This window comes from Convolutriloba macropyga, chromosome 8 (assembly GCF_964194025.1).
Source record: "Convolutriloba macropyga chromosome 8, txConMacr16.3, whole genome shotgun sequence".
Classification (NCBI taxonomy): Eukaryota; Metazoa; Xenacoelomorpha; order Acoela; family Convolutidae; genus Convolutriloba; species Convolutriloba macropyga.
Genome location: NC_134475.1, coordinates 13,062,716 through 13,079,348, shown reverse-complemented (window position 1 = coordinate 13,079,348; position 16,633 = coordinate 13,062,716). Strand labels below are relative to the sequence as shown.

At 34.6% G+C, this 16,633-nt stretch overlaps 2 protein-coding genes across 3 annotated transcripts in view; one reads left to right on the top strand and one right to left on the bottom strand.

The window, feature by feature from the left end:
* LOC142344479 (DNA-directed RNA polymerase III subunit RPC3-like) overlaps positions 1-8,566 on the top strand; it is a 41,568-nt gene extending 33,002 nt beyond the window's left edge. The window contains exons 8-10 of one of the 2 annotated variants that reach the window (XM_075396142.1): positions 2,431-2,605; positions 2,954-3,095; positions 8,064-8,566. In XM_075396142.1, the coding sequence (XP_075252257.1) occupies positions 2,431-2,605; positions 2,954-3,095; positions 8,064-8,249 (503 nt within the window). In that variant the 3' untranslated portion in view covers positions 8,250-8,566. Of the gene's footprint in view, positions 1-2,430; positions 2,606-2,953; positions 3,120-8,063 lie in introns of those variants that run through there. The other variant, XM_075396141.1, reaches the window with a different exon arrangement.
* LOC142344960 (uncharacterized) overlaps positions 1-16,633 on the bottom strand; it is a 266,838-nt gene that overhangs the window by 177,722 nt on the left and 72,483 nt on the right. The window lies entirely within an intron of this gene.

Here is a 16,633-nt window from a genome sequence, read left to right as displayed (position 1 = left end):
GTCAGGGAGTGGGAATATATTTTGCACCCTTCCAAAATTATCTAGTCCCCTGAATTAAATTGCCTTGCCTATTCTTCATGAGCAATTCTTCCGACATTAGTCGGTTTATGTTTCAAAAATTTTTTGATCTGATTTTTGGAATTGGTTTTCCCAATTCACTCTTAGTCCGATCTAGGTCTAGTTTTTGTTTAGTTAATGAAATTTCTTTGAATGACACGTCAGGACTTGTCCTTTTTTTTGATTTCATCGTCGCAATTTTTGTTACGACCATATGACTTCACAGCAGTGAAATCTGTTTTTTGTTCATTCGTTCATGCAATTTCAACTGAAGTGCCTGCGTGACGTCATTTTTTGCTCAAAAAAGACTTCCCCACTCTGAAATTGACTTATTTACTTTAATTCGAAGAGACAAGGTCAAATGGGTGTGTGTCACTTTAAATGAAGGTTATTTGAGAGCAGCTAATAGAGGCAGCAAACAGTTATACAGATTTTAAGTCAAAATATAACATCGGACTTCAATGGAAAGAGGAATTTTTCGTCTGTCTTTTTTACTGTTTTTTTAGACTGCAGGTCTACGAAGCTTTTGCGGCTATTTTCTGGCAATCTGCCAGCTATTTTTTTAATTGCGGATTTCATAGACTTTTCCTTTTTCTCTGCTTTTTAATTCTCAAGCTCTCAAACGAATTATCATCCGGGAGAAATCGGGTTCGAACCCCTCTATGGTCGCAGATTTGTGCATCCCTTCTGAATAAAATGCCCCGCCTGTGGCTCGGGAGCAATTCGTGCAATGTTTGTCGGTTTATGTTTAACAGCCGCACAGCGATAGCTGGGCTATTATGGGCCTTCTCTTGGTTTTTTAAAGATCAAAGAATTTGAATTGTATTGGGGCGCCGTCTTTTTCACAGATTTTTTCAAGATCAGTTCACACATTTTAATGATTTTTGCAGTCAAATTGGAGTAGTGATTTTGGTCAGGCCGAAACAAGAAGTGGAGCGAAGTAACTAGTTGTTTTGGGGTGTGCATTTTTAAAGTGAGAAAACGGTATTTGAACAAAAATTCGCTTTCTCGCTGGTGGTTTTTTGTTCACATGCGGCAATTTCGCTTTTACTGTTTTATTCGTTTTTTAGATGGATTCTTTTCTAAATGGTTTTCCCAATCCATTCATAGTTCATTATAGGCCTCGTTTTTTGTTTGAACCAAATTTCGCTTTCTTGCTGGTGGATTTTTGTTCACATGCGTCATTTTGACATTGTTTTTCAGTTATTTAATTGCTCTTGAAAGAAGTTCATTGCAATTATTTTGAACGTGTTGGTCTTTTCATGCATATTTTTTGCCTGAGCTTTTTGCGCTATTCTTCTAGAACATCTTTGACTTCTCAAGTGACTTTTTCACGCTTTGGTTCTTCTTTTTTGACTGATCTCTATTGCTCTCACTCCGAATTAAAGCTTGTTGCTAAAATAAGATTGATTACAGCAAAGCAAGAAGAAGAACTGATAGTCAAGTGGGCAGTGCTTCTAGTCAGAGATCGGGAGGTCAATGGTTCGAATCCCCGCGTGGTAAACTATTTTGCGCCCTTCAAAAAATTATCTAGGCCCCTGAATTAAATTGCCTTGCCTGTTGTTCAAGAGCAATTCTTCCGACATTAGTCGGTTTATGTTTTAAAATTTTTTTGATCTTTTTTTTGGAGTTGGTTATCCCAATTCACTCATAGTCCGATCTAGGTCAAGTTTTTGTTTAGTCAATGAAAAATTTTTGAATTGTACGTCAGGACTTGTTCTGCTGTTTTTTCATTTCGTCGTCAAGATTTTTGTTACGGCCATATGACGTCACAACCACTTCAAATCTGATTTTTTTTCCTTCGTTCATGCAATTTCAAGTGAATTTCGTGTATGAAGTCATTTTTCGCTCATAGTGGAGCGAGTTTTTTCATTCGCGTTATGAAGTTTTTGGTCACAAGTGACTTACCTCACTCTCAAAAATGACTTCCTCACTATGAAATTCCTGGCTTTTTGTCTCTTTAATTCAAAGAAAAGGTCAAATGAATGTGTTTCACTGATTGAAAATTATTTGAGAGCACCTAATTGAAGCAGAAATAAGTTATTCAGATTCTTAATCAATATATAACATCACAGCGTTTAATAATTTTTTGGTCTGTTGCTTTGCTATCTTTTTGAGACTGCAGATTTACGAAGCTATTGCAGCTATTTTCTGACAATCTGCACAGCTATGTTTTTAAATTATTTGTGCTATTTCTGTTTTTGAACCCGGGAATTTTTCTCGATAGCAGGGATGTTGTGCTATGTTTATTTTTGAAAAGAAAACGTTGAATTAGAAATTTAGTTAACAAAATTTTCAACGTGAACGCTGCTCGAAGTGTTTAAACAATTGCACGTCCCTCAGTGCCCTTTAATGTCGTGACATTTTTTTCAGGTTTTTCTGAGCAAAGTGAGGTTGAGAAATTCTGTCTGCTGGCTGGCAAAGATGTGAAGCAGCAGCTGTATACAATGCTTGGCGATGGCTTCCTTGTGCTAGCTGAGATTCCTCGCGTGGGAAATGATTATGCTCCTTCTCGCACTAGCTACTTTTACTCTGTTGATCTTCACAGGTTAGACTGGAAGAGATTTAGAATCTGCAATAGATTTATCGCGTATATCATGGGCAAATGCTTTTTAGTTCAATTAGATATTTTGGGGCATATATGTACGCCACATGGTATCAAAATTATCTGCATCGTTCAAAAGCAAAATTCTTGTGCCTTTTGAGATGAAATTATAGTGGACGTTGTTTGATTATGATAGATTTTTGTTTGTGTTTAGGCAAGCAAATTGCTCAGACTATAAAAATTTGTAACATATTTTATTATAGTGAGATAATCAATTTTCTTTTGAGTATAAGCGAGTTTGTGTTTCATTTGAAATCTATATGATTGTGATTGATGTTTGCGTGTTTTCAGAGTTGCAGGAGTTGTGTTGAGTTCATGTGTGCAGACCATTCGCAACCTAGTGCAGAGACGGAATCATGAAGTGGATAGACAGCAAAATCTGTTGGACAAAAACGACAGATTGGAGAACCTCAAGGACTCGATGCGAGCCAAGGTTGTATAGTTCAAATGATAGTTTTCATCGTTTAGTCTGCCGATACTTAATATATGTGTGTCGAATTTAACCCAGATCATTAAGAACATTTAATCTTTGTGAATAATAGAAACATTTATCATATCTCAAATTGACTGCTGCCCTTCAGAGAATGCAGTTGGCAGGTTTAAATGCTTCTCTTGATGGTGATCGACAGTGGCTATGTTGGGATGTTCTAATGTTGTCGTCTGATTGCTCTCCTTGTTTTAATTTGTCATTTGCATAAATATTCTTTACACCAATCGTTTATTCACGAGATCTAAGAGCTCAAATGAGTGTTTTTGATGGCGTTGGAGACTGCGCTTCTTTTTTATAGCTGCGAAGTTGTAAGCTGCGGTGCTCTTGATTTTTTTTACAATTCAAAGAATTTGAAATGCATTGGGGCGCTGTCTTTTTTTAAAGATCTGTTCACACATTTTCATGACTTTTGAAGTCAAATTGGAGTAATGATTTTGGTCACGCCGAAACATGAAGTGGAGCGAAAAAGCGAGTGGTTTTGCGGCGTGAAATTTCTTGCTCTAATTTTAAATTTTCCCAATCCATTCATAGTTCATTATAGGCCTCGTTTTTTGTTTGAACCAAATTTCGCTTTCTTGCTGGTGGATTTTTGTTCACATGCGTCATTTTGACATTGTTTTTCAGTTATTTAATTGCTCTTGAAAGAAGTTCATTGCAATTATTTTGAACGTGTTGGTCTTTTCATGCATATTTTTTGCCTGAGCTTTTTGCGCTATTCTTCTAGAACATCTTTGACTTCTCAAGTGACTTTTTCACGCTTTGGTTCTTCTTTTTTGACTGATCTCTATTGCTCTCACTCCGAATTAAAGCTTGTTGCTAAAATAAGATTGATTACAGCAAAGCAAGAAGAAGAACTGATAGTCAAGTGGGCAGTGCTTCTAGTCAGAGATCGGGAGGTCAATGGTTCGAATCCCCGCGTGGTAAACTTTTTTGCACCCTTCAAAAAATTATCTAGGCCCCTGAATTAAATTGCCTTGCCTGTTGTTCAAGAGCAATTCTTCCGACATTAGTCGGTTTATGTTTTAAAATTTTTTTGATCTTTTTTTTTGGAGTTGGTTATCCCAATTCACTCATAGTCCGATCTAGGTCAAGTTTTTGTTTAGTCAATGAAAAATTTTTGAATTGTACGTCAGGACTTGTTCTGCTGTTTTTTCATTTCGTCGTCAAGATTTTTGTTACGGCCATATGACGTCACAACCACTTCAAATCTGATTTTTTTTCCTTCGTTCATGCAATTTCAAGTGAATTTCGTGTGTGAAGTCATTTTTCGCTCATAGTGGAGCGAGTTTTTTCATTCGCGTTATGAAGTTTTTGGTCACAAGTGACTTACCTCACTCTCAAAAATGACTTCCTCACTATAAAATTCCTGGCTTTTTGTCTCTTTAATTCAAAGAAAAGGTCAAATGAATGTGTTTCACTGATTGAAAATTATTTGAGAGCACCTAATTGAAGCAGAAATAAGTTATTCAGATTCTTAATCAATATATAACATCACAGCGTTTAATAATTTTTTGGTCTGTTGCTTTGCTATCTTTTTGAGACTGCAGATTTACGAAGCTATTGCAGCTATTTTCTGACAATCTGCACAGCTATGTTTTTAAATTATTTGTGCTATTTCTGTTTTTGAACCCGGGAATTTTTCTCGATAGCAGGGATGTTGTGCTATGTTTATTTTTGAAAAGAAAACGTTGAATTAGAAATTTAGTTAACAAAATTTTCAACGTGAACGCTGCTCGAAGTGTTTAAACAATTGCACGTCCCTCAGTGCCCTTTAATGTCGTGACATTTTTTTCAGGTTTTTCTGAGCAAAGTGAGGTTGAGAAATTCTGTCTGCTGGCTGGCAAAGATGTGAAGCAGCAGCTGTATACAATGCTTGGCGATGGCTTCCTTGTGCTAGCTGAGATTCCTCGCGTGGGAAATGATTATGCTCCTTCTCGCACTAGCTACTTTTACTCTGTTGATCTTCACAGGTTAGACTGGAAGAGATTTAGAATCTGCAATAGATTTATCGCGTATATCATGGGCAAATGCTTTTTAGTTCAATTAGATATTTTGGGGCATATATGTACGCCACATGGTATCAAAATTATCTGCATCGTTCAAAAGCAAAATTCTTGTGCCTTTTGAGATGAAATTATAGTGGACGTTGTTTGATTATGATAGATTTTTGTTTGTGTTTAGGCAAGCAAATTGCTCAGACTATGAAAATTTGTAACATAGTTTATTATAGTGAGATAATCAATTTTCTTTTGAGTATAAGCGAGTTTGTGTTTCATTTGAAATCTATATGATTGTGATTGATGTTTGCGTGTTTTCAGAGTTGCAGGAGTTGTGTTGAGTTCATGTGTGCAGACCATTCGCAACCTAGTGCAGAGACGGAATCATGAAGTGGATAGACAGCAAAATCTGTTGGACAAAAACGACAGATTGGAGAACCTCAAGGACTCGATGCGAGCCAAGGTTGTATAGTTCAAATGATAGTTTTCATCGTTTAGTCTGCCGATACTTAATATATGTGTGTCGAATTTAACCCAGATCATTAAGAACATTTAATCTTTGTGAATAATAGAAACATTTATCATATCTCAAATTGACTGCTGCCCTTCAGAGAATGCAGTTGGCAGGTTTAAATGCTTCTCTTGATGGTGATCGACAGTGGCTATGTTGGGATGTTCTAATGTTGTCGTCTGATTGCTCTCCTTGTTTTAATTTGTCATTTGCATAAATATTCTTTACACCAATCGTTTATTAACGAGATCTAAGAGCTCAAATGAGTGTTTTTGATGGCGTTGGAGACTGCGCTTCTTTTTTATAGCTGCGAAGTTGTAAGCTGCGGTGCTCTTGATTTTTTTTACAATTCAAAGAATTTGAAATGCATTGGGGCGCTGTCTTTTTTTAAAGATCTGTTCACACATTTTCATGACTTTTGAAGTCAAATTGGAGTAATGATTTTGTTCACGCCGAAACATGAAGTGGAGCGAAAAAGCGAGTGGTTTTGCGGCGTGAAATTTCTTGCTCTAATTTTAAAGTAGAGTGTGAAAACGGTGTTTGAAAAACATTCGCTTTCTTGCTAGTTGGCTTTTGTTCACAAGCGGCAATTTCACTTTGATTTTTAGTCCTTTTTTTCGATTTTTTAGATCGGATTTTTTTCTAAATGGTTTTCTCAATCCATACATAGTTCATTCTAGGCCTAGTTTTTTGTTTGAACCAAATTTCCATTTTTGGCGAGTGGTTTTTTTGTTCACATGCGGCATTTGGCGTTGATTTTCTGTTTTGTTTTGTTTTTGATCTAATTTTTTAAATATGGTCCAAATTCGTTTTCTCGCCAGTAGTTTTTTGTTCACATGCGGCAATATCACTATTTTTTACTGTTTTTTCTAAATGGTTTTCCCAATCCATTCATAGTTCATTCTAGGCCTTTTTTGTTTGAACCAAATTCTGCTACCTCGCTGGTGGTTTTTTGTTCGCATGCGGTAATTTCACGTCGATTTGTACTTTTTTTCGGATTTGTACTTTTTTGGATCCGAGTTTTCTTCTAAATGGCTTTCCCAATCCATTCTTAGTTCATCCTAGGCCTAGTTTTTTTAAACCAATTTTCCGTTTCTCGCTGGTGGTTGTTTTGTTCACTTGCGGCATTTGAAGATTGATTTTGCTTTTTTATATAGTTTTTGATCTGATTTTTTTGAGAAATGGTTTTCCAATTCACTCTTAGTCCGTGCTAGGTCTAGTTCTTTGTTTATTCGATGAAAATTATTTGAATTGTACGTCAGGACTTGTCCTGCTTTTTACAATTTAAAGAATTTGAATTGTATTGGGGCGCTGACTTTTTTTTAAGATCTGTTCACACATTTTCATGATTTCTGAAGTCAAATTGGAGTAGTGATTTTCGTCACGCCGAAACAGGAAGTGGAGCGAAGAAGCGAGTGGTTTTGCGGCGTGCATTTTTTTGCTCTAATTTTAAAGTAGATTGAAAAAACGTTATTTGAACAAAATTTCGCTTTCTCGCTAGTGGTTTTTTTGTTCACATGCGGAAATTTCACTTCGATTTTTTACTTTTTTTTTCGATTTTTTGGATCGAATTTTTTTCTAAATGGTCTTTCCAATCCATTCATAGTCCGTTCTAGGTCTAGTTTTCTGTTTAGTCAATGAAAATTCTTTGAATTGTACGTCAGGACTTGTCCTGCTATATTTTTTTGTTTCGTCGTGTGACACTCTTTTTCGTTTTACATTTGTTCACGCATCAAAGCTGAAAAAGGCAAATTTTCTGAATGACTTCTTCCTCTCACTAACAGCGTTTGAGCGCGTGACGTCATTTCTCACTCTCTCTATAAAAGATTTTAAGGCATTTGCGTGATTAAATTTTGATAATCCTTGACTTACCTCACTCAATAAAATGACGTTTGCACTTTAAAACTGAAGTTTAATTTGAATTAGTTTAAGGTCAAGGGAACTCATATGTGCAGTAAAGGTTCCTAATAAAAGGCTTCTGCGGAATGAATTTGGACAAGTCTTATTAATTTATCGCTGAATGTTTTTCACCTAGCTTTTTGAGCGGCGTAATTTTTTTTTCAGTTTAGATCTGTATCTGTTTCGATCTGTATTATACGGCACGCGAGTCTATTCTTTTGCAGCTATTCCGGCAATCTGCCGGCTATGTTTTAAAATCGAAATGTTCTTTTGAATCTTTTAACATCGAAATGGAATAAATGTTAATTTGAATCGTCAATTTTGATCGGTGTAAGTGGCAAAAATATCTACAGTTTTTGAGTGCCAATCAGTTAGCTTTGTTTCTACTTTCAACCGTGTCCATAATTATTGCGTATATTTGGCTAATTTAAAGACTTGAAGAGTGAGAGTTGAGACAATTATGATGTTTCATTGCCGTTTAGTTCATAGCAGCGCATGTTTAAGGGTTCCACTGAGGAAGAGGTGAATGAAGTTGCGGATAGCTGGATGGGATTGAAGGATAGAGAACAATTGGAACAATTTGCCCTCCGACTCTACAAACTAGACAACGCAGAGGCATCCGTCGACCATTCCCTATTCATACTACGATTATTCATCAAGTCACATCAAAAACTGCCTCTTTTCACGTGATTAAAAATACGTCATCCCTTCTATGAGAGCTCGCTCATTGATGAGAGAGAAATGGACGGTTGTCAAAACCTCGTCAGCTTTTGGTATCGGTGCAAGATATCAAGAAAAGTTGCCTTAAAAGAAAAGTTGATTTAAAAGATGTCATTCCCGAGAAGCAAAAATCCTGTTTTTGTTGAGTACTCAATTGAAATGTAAATATTTTAAGACAAACTTTCATCTTTATATTCTATCATCCATCAAGTCGCCAAAGTTTAGTTTGAGATATTATGTCTGAGACTCAATGTTAACTGAATCCTAAATAAATACTTGAGATGTCCTTCGACGTTTTGGCCAAACATTTCAGCAGTCTATGAACTGGGTTGTCTAGATTTCACCAGCATTGAATAAATAGGAATAAATTTAAACCAGTTCAATTGGTTTACGTCTATCAAACACTAGACGACATAACAACGCAGTCACATACCTAAATTATCATAGGCAAATTTGACCGATTCTGTAAGCGCAATTCTTAATATATGTAAAAAATACTAGATATTCAAATTAATACGGGTGTAAAATCATCAAATTTTGTGGATTTCACTGATTTTCGCTAATTTTGAAATAAAAACTATTTTTCACAAAATTGACTTTTCGTATCCTAATGCTTGGGGAAAAATAACTTTTTTTTGGAAATTAGTTACGACAGATATTAAATATTTTTCTTAGCTTTAGGTAAGTGAAAGCAACGAGTGAAATTGTGCTAAATGAAATTTAGGTATGACTGCGTTTTTATGAACTTGTAATGACCCTTGTACAGCTACCTCTGCCTATCATTGAGCTGATCTGTCAGTTGTTAGTCGTTGAGGTATCCGATGTTTACGATTACTGTTTTTGTGCTGGAGTAAGATATCTTCTGAGCCTGAGAGCAACGTGCAAGCGAATGAGTGAAATGGTGCAGCAGTCGAGAACTGAGTTTTCATTGCGACTAAAGGATTGGAATCTGATTGTGGACCAATCAGAGACTTGGATTTTGTTGCAAGTCATAAATGAGAAATTCCACTGGAGATGTTCACAGATTACGTTAGACGTGCCTGGAGAACCCGAGGGCGAACGAGCGTTAGACCGAATTGATAAATGTTTTAAGGAGTTCACTGATATTTTCGCAGACAAATTAAAAGCTATCAATATAAACGTTCGTTCGGGTGTTAGCTGGTCTCAGTTTGCAAAAACTGCACAAATTTTGGATCAAATGGTGTTGCCGAATACATGCGTATCTCTCAAGATTTCCAAATGCCTTGATGGATTGCTTCATGTAGCACTTCCCGAGCGTTTCGCTAATTCAGTTGACATAATAATACTTTTGGTTCCTGAAAATGCGTATACAATGCTTCGTCTTAAGTTGACCTCAAGAAGATTCGGGTTTATTTTGGGTGGATATGAGATGGAGAAACAATATAGACGACGTGTGATTAATATGCCTCTTGATTTTGTAGAAAGTGATGGAACTGCTGAAGGCGTTCAAAATACAGATATTTTAGCTGTAGGTGATGAATTGAAGAACAATTTGATGAATCATACTTATTGGCGTTTTAAGAATCTGAAGTACTACGAAATTATTATCACATCTGAGTTCGCAGATAGTGGACGAAATTAAGATTGCGACATCTGATATAAATTATTGTTTCATCAGTATCAATTTATCTCACACAAATTTGTAGCAATCGTTTGGACCCTGTCATCATAGGGGTCCTGTCATAATGCGAATTTTCGCAAGAGCGTCTTTTTCTTCGATAGATTTGAATCTTCGTTGTCCGAAACAAGATAAATTGGTAAAGCAAGAGGGCATTAAGTTACTTCGCAGTTTCTCAGGACTTCACTAGGCTCTAAGTGTACGCATCACCAAAACTGTCGAGGAGGCATAAATATTTGACTGTTTCGATACTTTTACTTCCTTAGGTGTGGGTGTTGTGCGGTAGCGAAGGCTTGAAACCTAATTAGTGTAGTATTAATTTGACACGTCTACTAGAGCACAGTTTAAAATGCAACTCAGAGCCTCTTGCTGTAATTGCGTTTTCGCGATTTTAGTTTATTCGCGTCTGTGATGTTTCATAGTGCGGGCCCACTGTTCCGTCTGTTAGGTGGATCATACCTCTTTCTTAGGACTCTTTTTAAAAGATTATCTTTTCCTACGTTTGTGAGCTGTTTTTGTTTTGTTGAGTGTTAAAAGGTGTTTGAGGAGACATAAATTCACGATGAGACAAATTGATATTGTGAAGGGTGGTGAAAGCTATATATGAATACTTTGAGAAAGAGATAGATTGTAGTTTTCATTATACAGATACTGACAGTATATTTATAAACATAAATGTTCCAATGGATGGTGATTTAGAAACTGAAATGAATAAACTAAGTGGTATATTACATAACACAGTTAGGTAAAATGAAAGATGAAATACCTAATGATACTATTATAGAAGCTTGCTTCCTTAAAGCTAAAGCATATTATTATACTACTGTCAAAGGAGAAGAAGAAAAGAAGTTAAAAGGAATAACTAAGGTTACTATTAGAAACCAAATTGCATTGAAGATTATAAAAATGCTATATATGAAGGTAAAGCTAAATATGTAACTAATTAAACTATTGATAGTAATAGGCATCATTTAGAAACTAAGGAGCAGTATAAGATAGCTATAGATCCATTTGATGATAAAGGTATTAGAGGTGGTAATGGTGAATTTAGGTTCTATGATTAAATTATTAAATAATTAAATCATTAACTTATTAAATTATTAAATTAATAAATTATTAAATTAATAAAATATTAAACTATTAAATTTATAAATTATTAAATTAATAAAGTATTAAATGTTTTTATAATATTGGAAAGAATATATATATATATATATATATATATATATAATTATTTTATTATTATTGTTTCAAGTAAAAATAACAAGAAAAATTAAATTTGTGAAAATATTAGTAAATTAGTAAATTATGCTAAATTTAATAAATGCAAAAATGGGCAAATTTTTACTTAGATGGACATTTGCTCCAATGGACATTTGCTCCAATGTGCGGAAGCCATCATATACACATTACTGCAAAAGATTGAAAATGCTTATCGGCCTATCAAATTTAGATGCTTACTTATTGTGCAGCTTATAGCATGTTCAGTAGTCATAATTTAATCGGTGTTGATAGATTTGTTATCAAACGCCATGGGTCCTCTAAGGCATGGCAATGGCCCGTTAGACATAGCCAGATACGGTAATCTCATGCCAGCTCGCAAATGGCGCTTGATTTCGGGCAATAAGAATAAAGATTAATTTTAATCTGTTGTCACAATTTCACTATTTTTGATCTATTGTCCTGACACCGTTTTAAAAGTTCACCATCTTTCACTTATTCTTGTTGGTATTGTTTCAGTCAATTTGGTGTTTTCTGTGGGAGAAGCATGTAAGAATGTGACATCCTTTGTGAGTATATAAAAAGTTTAACGGCGATGACTATTTGAGCTAATAGTGGCAATTTGTCACTATTTTTTCCTTTTTTTCACACTCCCAAATTTTGCAAAGCAGATGTTCTGTTGAATTATTGATACTGTTTATCAGTAGAAACTGTTCGCTCTCATTGGTGCAAGTTTTCTGGTTTTAACTCACTTTCAAAGTGGCTTTCACTTTCTTTTATTGCCGATCTAATTGTCAGCTGACAAAAAAGATCTGACTTCAACGAGTGAATAAGTGCTTTGGTTCTATAACGAAATTTTATAAAGTTCACAAATGTACATTGTTTTTCCGACCCCACTTGTGGGGGGAGGAAATATATACTCAAATGGGTTTTTTTTGTTCAGTCAATTTTGGCCGAACGATATATTCATCGCAGAGAAATGTGAGTGGTATCATTAAAAAGCTGGTCGAGCGTAGAACTCAAAATTAAAAAGATATTTTTGATTTTCGTTTTTTTTTTGAGGAGTTATCGAGGATTGAAGTTTTGTGTGAACACGGGATATTTGTTCACTTTTAGTGTTATTTTTCTTCAAATTAAGATATTTTCTATAAAAATAGTATTGCAAACTAAAATTTCTTGCCAAAAAATGAACCATTTTTGTGTTTCTAATAGACTAAAGGCGATAAATAAGACTAGTTCTGGTCTCATAGGGAGTTTCAATACAAAAAAAAATTCAAATTTTTTTGAGAGCTCTTTTTTTTTTATAAAATTTTCTACTGTTTTTGGTTTTTTAAGTCACCTAGAGAAAAGTCGCTTTTCATATCGAGGTTCCGTTAATGACAAACTTCCTTTACAGTCAAATGAAAACTAATGAACAAAAAAAATTGTTTTCAAGGAATTGCTCATGTTTTTTTTTTTAAATTCGACTCCGAGTTTCCTTAATTTTATAAATTTTGAATTTTGGAGTTTTTATGGCAAAGACTCATTGACTAACAGTGCAATATGTTCCGTAATGAGATTTAAGTGAGCATATCTGGTGCTTTGACTGGACAGCTATGCCTGTTAAGACTTTAAAAACAATTTTTCGAAAATTTTTCCGAATATTAACCACTCAAACTTATTATCGTGAACTGTAAGTCAGTGTCTGTGATGAAAGCACCCTCTTGCGTACTACTTTAACAAAATTTGATCTAACTGGCGGTTTCATCTTCTAACTTATAGTAATATGACTTCAATGACACAAGATTTCAAAAAGTTTCAAAATTTTTTTGGATATTTCCGTATTATTGGTTACTTTATAAATCCTATGAAATTATCCCAAAATTGACAGCTTCTATTGGCTTCAAGAAGACTTTCAGTGGATCACAGATAAAGTTTTCAGAGAAAAACTAATGGTTTCAAATGGTTTTGACCTTTTCTTCTCGCCCTTCTCTTCTGAATTTTTGGTTTTTGCCTGATTTTGTTGTTGTTTTCATAGTCATAAGACTTGTTGTGATTTCTTATTGATCACCTATGCATGACAAGTATCCCCATACTCCTATTTAAGCATATTTGAGCGTATTTATTGACTTCCGTTGAAATTTACTTGATTTAATGGCTGCTAAGATTTTATAAATATTTCTTCCAAAAATTTTTTTGAACATTAACCAATCCTAAATTTTCGTGAACTGTTAGTGAGTATCAGTATTGACAGAACCCACTTGCTATCTACTGAATCTGAAATAAGTTTCATTGGCGATTTTGTCTTCTGATTGATTCGTTGGCGCTTTTATTGATTATATGACTTGAATAACACAAGAATTCAAAACTTTTTTAAAAAAATTTGATATTTTCGTATTATTGGTTACTTTTGATTCTTATCATATTATTCAAATATTATACACATTATCCACATATTATTCTACTCTCATTGGCTTGAAAAAGACATTCAGTGGATCAGCGATAAAGTTTTCAGAGAAAGCTAATAGTTTAAATGGCTTCGAAAATTTTTTCTCGCACTTTTATACTGATTTCTGGTTTTTTGCCTGTTTTTATTGTTGTTTTCATAGTCTTGAGAATTATTGTGATCTCTTATTGAATATCTATGCACGACAAACGTTTCTTTCTCACCATCGTGTTATTTCTGAGCGTAGTTATTGACCTCCGTTAAAAGATTTTGAGTTTAATGGCTGTTAAGACTTTAAAAAAGTTTTTCGAAAATTTTTTTTGAACATTAAACAATCCTGATCTTTTTTTCTTGAACTGTCAGTCAGTCTTAAAACTTTTGGGATCCCCTTTTTTCTAATGCAGCCAAAAATAATCTGGTTAGTGGTTTTATCTTCTACCTATTAGTTTTAAAACTTCAATGCCACTAGTTCACATATTTTTTTAAAAATTTTTGGGTACTTTTACTTATTTTGGATCTTTTTTGAAATTTTATCAAATTATCCTAATACCGATAGTTTCCACTGGTTTAGGTAAAACTTTCAACGGATCATATATAATGTTTTCAGAGAAGAACTTATGATTTAAATTGCTTTGACACTTTCTTCCGGCACTTTTCTACTGAAATTTTGGTTGTTGCATGTCATTGTTGTTGTTTTCATCTTCAATAACTTGTTGTAAGGTCCTATTGACCAAATATGAAAGGCCAACAAACTTGTTGTACCATAGAGGCATAATTTAGCGTTTTTTGTGGATTCCGTTGAAAGCTAATGAAAATAATGGCGTTGATACTACGAGTTTTCTCAAAAATTTCGTGGTTCTAATGTATTTGTTCATATTTGATATTTTGAAACTATATTGATGAAAAAGAAGAATCCCATTGCTGTTAAAAAATTAATTGAACTTTTAAAAGTTTTTTGTGAAAAGTTTTTTGTGAATTTTTTAATGCCTTCGACACTTTTCTCGCTCAATTTTTTTCTTGAAATTGCTGTTTTTGTCTGTTTTTGTTCTTTATGTAGCCGTAGATTGATGACAAGTCTGTTAGGCTTGTAATTGAGGACTGAAGTAATGATGTTACCCGAATCAGTAAGTCAGTTTATAGCCTTTAGTCTTAAAATTTATGATATACATTTTCAAACATTTTTCAAAGTTTTCATTTTTTGTTGTTCTTTTCGTCAATTAGTAACTTATTTTAATCAATGAGAGGCCACATCCAATTCTTTTTATCCCAAAAAATAACATATCTACGGATATTATTATTTGTCACCGATGCTTTGTTTGTTGGACAATATGCGTTTTTATAAACGTATTTTGAGTGGTCATTTTTTGTGCTTCTTTTCTCCAAAACAAACGCGTAGTAACAGATGCCAATTGTTTACAAATGTGGCCCAAGTAAACTTATTTAATCTCTCTGTATATTTCCTGCAGCTGAATTTGTAGAAATAAGAATTGAATTAAAAATACATGATATTCAGATAATAGCTAATGATTTTGATGGTATCAATAGTTTGTGTTAACTATAGTTTGCTAATGATTTTAATGGTATCAATAGTATCAATAGTCGCAAATCGTTTCCAAATTTTTTGGTTTTTCTTTAATTCGTTTCTAAAGCTTAAGCTACCCAAAGACAAGGCATTTTGATTTTGTAATAACTTTTTAGTAATTTATCAATGATTAGTTAGTAAAAGCTAATGTTTTTTAAGACTTCTGAAATTTCTTGGTTTAAAAAGTGTTGATTGATTTTTGAATTTCGCCTCATTGATCGTTCTTTGTCGACTTGTAACATAGTCTCATTAAGAAAACTTTCCGTCCGCTGTATAGTTAGGAGAAATTAAATTTGAGTAGTTAAGGTTTTATTTGACTGCATTTTGACTTTGTTACTATGTGCTTTTAAATTTAGATATTCAGTTTTTGCCGTGAAGTTTTTATTTTTGCTAATTTTTTTGGTTGTTTTTCTCGTAGTCTCTTTAAGGTCAAATCGCATTGGCGCTGTAATAAGGCATGGCATTATGTAATTCAATTAGTAGATAGGTCGTGTAACGATTGCTTTAAACTCAAACATCTATTTTTGTTAATTCTTCATTTGGTTGACAATTAAGTCAAAAAATTTAGATGAGCTCGGGTCGGAACATCATGTGCGAACGCACATTAACGGGCCGCCTTGTTTATTTTAACATTAATTCTCATGTCTGATTTTAGCGGAGCAACTTGTTACATTTTTGTATAAGCATTTGAATTAACTCCGCACTTTCAACGTTTCTGTAGTTGTTCCAAGGGCGATTGTGGTTGGACATGACAATGGCCGTCTGGTCCCGGTCGGGGGAGTTGCCGTTGTCGTCTTTCTTCTTCAATTCCTTGGGTTTTGTTGTTTCAAAAATAGGATCCTTGTTTCAATTTCTTTATTCAATCATTTCTTTTGTTTCGCCACGTGCACCTTTGTTTAGCTTGTTTTCGATGATTATGATTCAAACTTGTCGAAGAAATCAAGTTTACAACATTTAGGCGGCAAAATTTACTTAAGAATTATCACATCGATAACATTCTCGGGGCCTACCTAACCTGCCGGGGTGTTTTTGGGAAAACATGTGCAAGTTTAACAGCTGGTCGGGTTGAGAAGCCTAAAGCAGTTTTTACTTCACATGACCTAGCTGTTTTGTGGGGGCCGGTGAACGTCCTTGTCACGCGTCCCAGGGGCAAAATTCCTCTTGGGGTCCATTCTTCCAAAACCCAAACGACGTCATTCACTTCCAACTTGGCATCAGGCTTTAACCACTTCTTCCTTGTGTTCAGGGTTGGAATGTACTCTTTTAGAAGTCTTTTCCAGATTGCTTCGAGTCGTTGTCGCACTTGGGTCCACGTCTTCGTCTGGATTGTGGGAGTCTCTTTGAAGACACACGCTGGGACATTGGGAAACGCTCTACCGATCAGAAAGTGGTTGGGTGTCAACGGGTCCTCGTCCTCGATGTCACTTCTAACGTGTGTTAAAGGTCTCGCATTGACAAGACTCTCTGTTTCGATAACAATGGTGGAG